This window comes from Oreochromis aureus, linkage group 23 (genome assembly GCF_013358895.1).
Source record: "Oreochromis aureus strain Israel breed Guangdong linkage group 23, ZZ_aureus, whole genome shotgun sequence".
NCBI classification, from domain to species: domain Eukaryota; kingdom Metazoa; phylum Chordata; class Actinopteri; order Cichliformes; family Cichlidae; genus Oreochromis; species Oreochromis aureus.
Window position 1 is genome coordinate 17,918,919 of NC_052963.1, and position 8,715 is coordinate 17,927,633.

At 40.3% G+C, this 8,715-nt stretch overlaps 1 protein-coding gene across 3 annotated transcripts in view; it reads right to left on the minus strand.

Annotated features, from left to right (window-relative positions):
* The window catches only part of ctdsp1 (CTD (carboxy-terminal domain, RNA polymerase II, polypeptide A) small phosphatase 1), a 20,173-nt gene that overhangs the window by 3,245 nt on the left and 8,213 nt on the right, over nt 1-8,715 (minus strand). For all 3 annotated transcript variants that reach the window (XM_031729624.2, XM_039606680.1, XM_031729623.2), the window contains 5 exons: nt 2,859-3,007; nt 2,668-2,769; nt 2,134-2,190; nt 1,410-1,502; nt 177-362 (listed from right to left, as the gene is read on the minus strand). In XM_031729624.2, coding sequence (XP_031585484.1) covers nt 177-362; nt 1,410-1,502; nt 2,134-2,190; nt 2,668-2,769; nt 2,859-3,007 — 587 coding nt within the window. The remainder of the gene's footprint in view (nt 1-176; nt 363-1,409; nt 1,503-2,133; nt 2,191-2,667; nt 2,770-2,858; nt 3,008-8,715) is intronic.

The window sequence follows — 8,715 nt, forward strand, 5'->3', positions numbered from 1 at the left end:
GGCTTATAGTCCCCTAAACTACATCTTTCAATAAAAGTGCAAGACTTGTTTTAATACAATTACAAAATTGGAAAATTGTACTCCCCCCCACCCAAACAAAAAACACAACTTGGAGGGTAACACTATGAACTTGCTTGAGCAGGTGAACAATCCTACGTGCTGCCAAGAAGACTTACTGCGTTGTCGGGATGGAAGATGTAGGAGGCGGGGGAGTTGTCCACAATAATCACTTTGTTGAGGTCACGACCCAGGCGACTCAGATCCTTGACATAATTCCCTCGGTGAAAGACGCAAGACTCCCGGAAAAGGCGGCAGCGGAAAGCACCCCACTTGTCCAGGAGATCGGAGACTGGGTCTGCATACTGATGGAGAAGCACGCTCCATTTAAAGCAAAATCTTTATGTAGATACAGCTGATATTTCCGTTTTTAGTATCAGTTTATACTGTCACCATCACTCTGAAATGGGGATTCAGAGTGTTGTGGTTAACACATTCACACAGACCTAGAGACTGGTTTGAGACTGTCTGATAATCACTGGTCACTACGGGGGGGGGGGGAGTTGCTGTGAAATCAATCACAGCAACTGCCAATCAGAGTCCTGCACTGAAAACCTTGTAATTTCAAGGTCTCTGTTTATAGTTGCTATACAAACTATGGGCGACTGGCAATCTGCTGATAACCCAAGCAATTATACGTTTTGGCTTATTAGGTTTTATTTTGAAGGCAAACCTTTTCAGTTTGGGCTGCACTTCCAAGTTTTACTACCTTGATGGTTAACAAGAGAGTGTTCACAGCCAAGTTGCTGTCTTCCATGCAAACTTGGACAACTGCGGCAATCTGCTAGCAACCAACGCAATCAAAATAAGGTTTTTAGTGCAACACCCTCTCTGTGACAGAGTTCACCTAACAACAGCTAGCAAACTTCAACAACCAATTAACTATCATTTTTTCCCCCCTAGTGACCAGAGGTCTGCCAAAAGGGGAGGGGCACTGACAGGTGTCACACATGAAGACCCTGGTTGAGACTAGTGAGACAAACCCAGCCTCAGGGGGGTCACAAGGTAGTGTGCTCCTAGTACAAGTCCCAGAGCACGGAAAAATGGGAAGGCTGCATCGGGAAGAGCATCCGGTATGAAATCTGTGCCAAATCAAACACGCGGTTCCCTCTGCTGTGGCAACCCCTCGGGAAATAAGGAAGCAGCTGAAAGGACCTCTTCTCATTTCACTCTCTCATAATGCCCCAAGTCTATTTTAAAGGATTCAAAATATTAAACTGTTTACAGCCAACTTCCCTGAATACATTCAGCTTTTCTTTGCTCCCTTCGAGTTTATTACTGCCAACTGCAGGGAATCAGCCAACCATACATTAATAATCAGCACAGCTGGCTGCAATGAGGTGGTTTCTCACCTTAGCTAAACTGGCAGTGAAGAGGACACATTCGAACAGCTCCCCCATCCTCTTCAGAAACTCGTCGACATGGGGCCGCTTCAGGACATACACCTGGAAGATGCAGGAATCTTTAAAATAGCATCACGCACACATGCCATACACTCAAAATGTAACATGTTTCTACAAATTCTAACTGCCCGAGGATGTTTTAAGTTAATGTTTGAAAAAAAAAAAAAAAAAAAAAGGAAACCCAACATGCAGCTCATGACTGGAGACTTCTTCTAATGGACAGATGTTACATTTTTGCAGAACATTTTATTTACTTCCATAAAGTTATTAGCAGACATTCAAGCCAAACTGAAGCTAAATGAGAAAGATGCAGTTGTAGCTCACAGAAAGACAAGCACTGGGCTCCTTAAAGCTCTTCCTCCATCTTTTTTTTTTTCCCCTCCTTGCTGCTGTGTTGGCAGCTCAGGGCAGCGTTCCTGAACCAAGTCATCCGGAATAGGCTGTGCTTGTCTGAACAAACCTATCCTGGATTACTTGAATCAGGCCCAGACCCATCGTGTGTCATCGGACTCCAAGCAGCCGTCCTCAAATCCCTTAAACGCTGACATCACCTTCTATACTCAGCAAATTGCACTCAAGAGAAGTGCCATCACACAACCGAAATGACAAAATGACAATGAGGCATGAGCACAGCGCATGACAATATGAATATTTTTGATGATGCTAGCATTACCTGGTGTATTGTTCCATCGATTTCCACAGGAATGATGAAATCTGCATTGTTCACAGGCTAACCACAAAAGAAAAGAAAAAAAAAAAAGGGGGGGAATACTTATTAAACAAAAAAGACTTTTTAAACACATACAGACACTGGACTTTGCCTTTTACATGCTAAAACGTGAGCTGACTTAGTGTTGTTGCTAGACAGACACAGGTTGAGACAGTCGCCAGTGTGTGTGCACATGCGGGAGCGACTGTGTTTATTTGGGTTTGGCATTTGCCAGCCACGACAAAAATGTCACTGCCAGAGCCAACAGCAACCAGATGGAGGGAAAAGTGCAGATCTTGGACTGTTGTGTTCTAAACGTAACTAAATAATGATGTAATGTGATCGCAGGGGACAGCTATGCGCTGTAAAGCCTCTCTGAACACACACATCCTTTAGTTCCTGCAGCAGGAAATTAAAGAACACGCTTGCAAATGTTGAAGTTGAACATAATTGCTTGTATAACTCAGTCTACAGCGTGCTATCATTCCCCCTCCTTACCTTAAAAGAGCTGTGAACTAAGGTCTCATCCAGATCTATAACCACACAGATCTTTCCAGAGTCTTTTGACTTCACTGGAGGCAGCAGTGGTTTCGCCTGGATCTTCAAAAAGACAAACCACAAAATAATGAGCTGACTGCAAAAGTACACAAACAAATAAAAATCGTGCCAGGGCAACAGAGAAAACACACCTTGGACACTGTTCCATTCTCTTCTACCAAGAGAGGGGCGTTGTTGTTGACTGGTGGCGGCTCAGGCTGGTCCCGGCACAGGCAGCAGAAAAGGCTGGAGAAGAGGCCTCCACTCCTGGGTTTCTTGGAAGACAGAGAGGGAGAAGAACCTGCAGGAGAAGATGATAGATCAAGAAATTGTCGAGCTTACAGTAATTACAACGTGCAGGATCTTTAACAGCTCGTCTTTTAGGAAAAGGTCTTAATATTAAGAGGTGCATGGGAATATCTTTATTATTATGCTTTGAACACACAGGCACAAAACAGACATTTACTTAAAGTCTTCCAGTCTGATAAACGTCTAATCAGCCTGAAATATATGGCACACATATGGCCTTGTATATAATGGAGTGAGAAAATAAAAACTAAACCATCAAATGACTGCAATAAAAGCCAGGATGAGGGCTTATATATATGCACAAAGGTGGAAATGTAATACACTAAGACATAAAACTACTTAGTCTTTACTACTTGGTAAAACCTAAGCCAAAATGCAGAAGCAGTGTGTAAAAAACTAAACACACCCCATGATTCAGTAGTTTGTAGAACCACTTTCAGCACTAATAGGTTTCTGTATGACTTTAGCCGTGTCTTGCGTGGTCGTGTAGGAATTTTGGCCTACTCTTCTTTACAATGTTGCTTCTATTCATTGAAATTTGTGGGCATTTATTTATGCATGGCTCTCTGAAATCCTGCTGTGGTGAGGCCTTACATCAGGTTGAGTCAGGCATTCTGTTGCAGATTTTCTGATGTGATTGGGATCATTGTCCTGTTGCATGCCTGTTGGTCAAAGCTTTAGGTGTCAGTCAGATGTGTCACATCTGACTCTAGAATACTTTGAATCCACTGAACTCCTCTGTTTACCAATGACTGAGGTGCTCAGGTCCTGTGGCTGCAAAGCAAGCACAAATCATCACACCTTCACCACCGTGCTGGAGTGTTTGTGCAGATATACTGTGTTTGGTTTTCTCCAAACATGATGCTGTGCATTACAGCAAAAGATTTTCATTTTGGTCTTGTCTGTCCAAAACACACTGTTCTAAAAGTCTTGTGGTTTGCTCAGTTACAACTTTGCAAACCTAACACGTGCTGCCACGGTCTCCTAAAACAGAATAAGCACTCTCCTGCAGCGCTTTCAAACAAGCCATGAACTGTAACATGCTAATTGAGGTCTAATGAGTCTGAAATGTAGCTCTTGGGCTTTTTGCAATATCTCTGTGCATTGCATCGTCTGACAAACAGGGTGAATTTTCTGGGTTGTTCACTCCTGTGAAGACTGGCAGGGATCTGGAATGTCTTTCCACTTGTAAATAATCTTTCTCACTGTGGAATAATAGACTTCAAACTTATAACCCTTCCCACATTGATGGGGAGCACCTCTGCTTCTCTAAGATCACTTATGTTGCCTTTCCTACTTGGTATTTAGTTAACACACCTGAATGCTCCAGACCAGCAATGTCTTTTTGTAGAGATGTTCACGTCTACTGATGATCAGTTATTAAAGTGCATTGATTAGCAGCACCTGACTGCTAGTCATCTTCCTATGGAAGCAGTGTTCTTAGTTTTTAAACAAGCTACTTCAGCATTTTGGCATCATTTTGTAACTAAAATAATGACACAGCGTAACAGTTGTTGTGTTTACCTCATTTGAAAGACACGGTAAGTACCAAATTATTTTTATTATGGCCTGATGCGTAAAACCTCACAATTTAAAGACATTTGCACATTTTTACTATACATAAATATAAAGAGCATTTTATGTTTCTTCCATGACATAGTAAAAATGTGAACGCCAAAACAAAAAAGTAAAATGTATAATTATTTCATTTTTACCTCTTGACCAGTATGATTTTTGAAAAACAGGGCTGCAGAAAGAGCCATCTCACTCTGATCGCAACAGCTGCAACCTCAATGGTTAGTGTAATACTCATGTAATAATCTGGTAATTACTCTGACCACAACTGCCCTCAAACCTTCAATTACACTACACACTTGTGAAGTTTTCAAGACCATCTTTCACTATTACTACTGTTGACAAAATATGCCCACAAATATGCAAAGCCTTGCCAAAGTACACAGCGGTCTTTCATGGAAAAGTGTCGCAGTTTTCACGTATGAAAATGCCCTTTCTCAAATTTAGCACACAGCGGGAGCTGATTTGCATCAGACGTGTTCACACTACAGTTAGTCGAGGGTGCTGCCTCAATCAGGCATGCACGAAGCTCAGGACTGGCTATAAATTTACTCAGTATGCCATTACCTGCTTTATTCTCACATTGGTGCAAATCAACACAATCTGACATCACATGGTTTTTGCACCAGCGGTCTGGAAGGTTAAAGTAGGTTTAATATCCAACTGTGCCAGACATGTGTACTTGCATACACGTCCATTGGGTAATGTCTGGAAAACTTCAGGGCTGCAGTGCGTGTGTGGAAATGGCTTAAGTATCTCCAAGACCACAGTTTTCCATAATCACACACACACACACACACACACACACACACACCATCTAAGCTGGTAAATGATCCCAGTCCCATATTATTTTTAGTAAAATAGCCGTGTTTGTTCATTTCAACTCGTAGCTACCCCCAAAATTTTGCCTCGTAAATGACCAAAACACTTTTTTAAAAGTGCAATTTAATTTGACACACTTCCTGTGTTGAAATACCTGAAATACTTTACTTGCATACAGCACTTCCTAACTGATGACCCCCCATCTAGTCATTGATTGTATAAAAACAGTACAAAGGACATCCAGCAACTTTCCTCATACTGTCATGTGCACAGGCCGTCCTGGAGACACACGTGCCTGACCGGACCTCTTGCGTAACTGCTTCTCTGATGTCAGCGGAAAAACGGACTCGAGCCCCACCAATGAAAATTCACCACTTTAACACCACGTGAAGCGATGGTGCCAAAGAGACTTTTTTTTTTTTTTTTTAAAGGTTTTTTTAAGCATATCAGGTTAATTATTGGGTGATGTGCACCAACCAGAACAAGGCAGACATCACGTGACTCAAATGAATACGACTTCCTGAAGTGGTTAGAATAAAAGAATTTTGGTTGGTGCTTCATTTTTGGGTTTTTTTTTTTTAATAAATTGTCTTTTTGGCTCGAGGTACAATTCTAGTAAGTTTAAAGGTGTAATGTATAGCTTCGATTCCTTTCAAATAGATAAAAGATCCATAAATAATACAGTAACTATTAAGTAAATAATAACAACACAAAAGATAAGATCTGAAGAATTTAAAAAAAAAACAAGTGGTTCAGTATTTCTCTCTTTGCAGGCAGAATGTCTTACATGTGGAAACTTGGACCAAATAAAACACCAACGGTTAGATCGATTAATGATACAAGCAACCACCACAGGCAATCTGTAAACAACATTTACTCAATACCAAAATGACGCAATTCAAAACTTTTCGTTTGCTTGGTATGTATAATATGCAAACTAACCGCTCAGGCAATGAAAGACCTGAAGTTCAGGTTCATTAATCACGTACATCAAGCGACAAGCATTCTTATAAACTAAACCCAAATAGAAGCTACATAAAATCACGTTTCTAACTACTACTTTGCAAAATAAACACAAAAAGCAGGACTTTAAGTAGTGTTTGAGTTTTTCTGTTAACAAAACAAACCCTCCAGATGTTCCCAAGAAACTGATTATTAACCAAAGCTGGCAGCCTTAATGTCAATCATCGTGTAGCAAAAGAACACTTTGTACCTGGGAGCTCAACAGGTATTCAAAACTCATTCCTGTAATGGGTTTGCTGTGCGGCCGTTTAGATTTAATTTACAGGTACCAACACCGGCTTCAAATAAATTATAAGTAAATCACAATCCTTATTAATCCCAGAGTAAATGTGGTCACAGTTGCTCCAAGACAGAAAGAACAGTAACAAACGTATTACAAAGTGACAAAATAGCTCTAATTATAAATATCCCACTATATTCCACAAATTAAATATGTGGTTGACATTGAGGTGCCCCTCTGATCATACTGAAAATGTTTTCTTATGGTTTTTAAATGACATTTTTAATGTTTACATTTAAATAGCAAACATCTAACACGTGTAAAGCAGTTTGTTTAAGCCTTCCAAATAGCATGTGTGGAAGACTCATGAGAAACTTTTAAAGAACACTAATTGTGGTAATTGCAATTATGAAAATAATTCCTAGCTAAAGCACTGCTGTGATCATTTAGTTGAAAAGTAATTTAAAAAAATGATATTAAAAACACTTTAAAAGCAGATAATTACTAAATACTAGGGCTGCACGATTAATCGTTAGAAAATCGCGATCTCGATTCATACTTATGTGCGATCTCATTTCCAAATGACAACGAAAAAAAAAAAAAAAAAAAAAAAAAAAAAAAAACAACAACGACGACTGTACCGCATTTTGATCCGGGACGTAATCTGCATGAAAACAAGCGCTCACCCTTCCTGCTCAACAAATGACATGGGCGGAGCCTTATACCACGTGATACAGAAGCTGTGCCGTGATGCTCAAATTGGCAGGGAAAAAACAACGGAGAACACGTCAGGGATGACGAGAAAGTAACAGGAGAAAATTTGTGCCGGTCAACCACCCAAACATCAATAACGGGAACCTTATACAGCGCTTCCCTATACATGTCGAACTCCCGCAGGCTCAAAGAAATTACGGAGGCTATTACTTATCACCTGACCAAAGATATATCAACACTGTGCAAAACGAGGGATTTAGGAAAATGATCAACACCCTAGACAAACGCTACACAGTGCCGTCCCGCAACTATTTTTCTATTGTTGCACTACCTGCTCTATACACGCAGTGTCGAGCAACGGTAGAGACAGAATTTCAAGCAGTACAACATTCTGCGGCAACCACAAAATGTGAGGCATTTACTGTTTTTTTTTTTATTTATTGTTTTTTTTGTTCAGTTTCAACTGTTACGAAGTTGATGTGCAGTTAATAAGTGCAATAAATATTTATATTGGAAAAGAAAATCGTGAGAGAATCGTGATCTCAATTCTAGGCAAAAAAAAAAAAAAAAAAAAAAATCGTGATTCTCATTTTATGCAAAATCGTGCAGCCCTACTACATACTAAAGGGTCTTTCCGATTAAGCAAACTGTCTTCTGATTGGCTGCAACTAACAAACAAAAGGTTTAAAACAGGAGGTGGGCGGAGTTTGTGACAACGAACTTTTGTGATTATGAGGTTTACGCTCTGACCTCATTATCTGAGATCAGAGCATGCAGCTCACAGTCTTACACAGCACTTTGCCAGCTTCACACGAAGTGTTGTGAGACAGCTGAACAGCTGTGTCATACTCTACTACCACATGGGATTTGTGGTGAAGTCGCACATCTGACACATAGAGAAGACTCACTGCTCTTCGTGTGCCTTTGTCCCTCCCTTGGAGCATAGATGGGCCATAACTAAGTTAATGTGTCAGCTGTGGTTGTGTTCTTATATTTCAGGATATATATAGAATTTTTTTTTTTTTTTTTCCCCCCCATACATTTGTGCAGCAAAACTTTTTAACCAAAGAAATGATAGTCTTCAGACAGTCTTCTGTAACATGACTTATGTTACCTATGTTATTATCAACAGGAAAAACACTGGAACAACATACTAATTTTTGCTATGTAACTTTGCACTGTGCACTTTCTGCTGTAACAAAACAAGTTTCCCACGTGTGGGACTAATAAAGGTCATCTTATCTTACATTAATGACTAACCTCATATTGTGGCTGGATTATCTCAGTTGTTCTCCCCTACTGAAGTTTGGTCCGTTTACAGCAATTTTCCATGCGACTGCATTTGT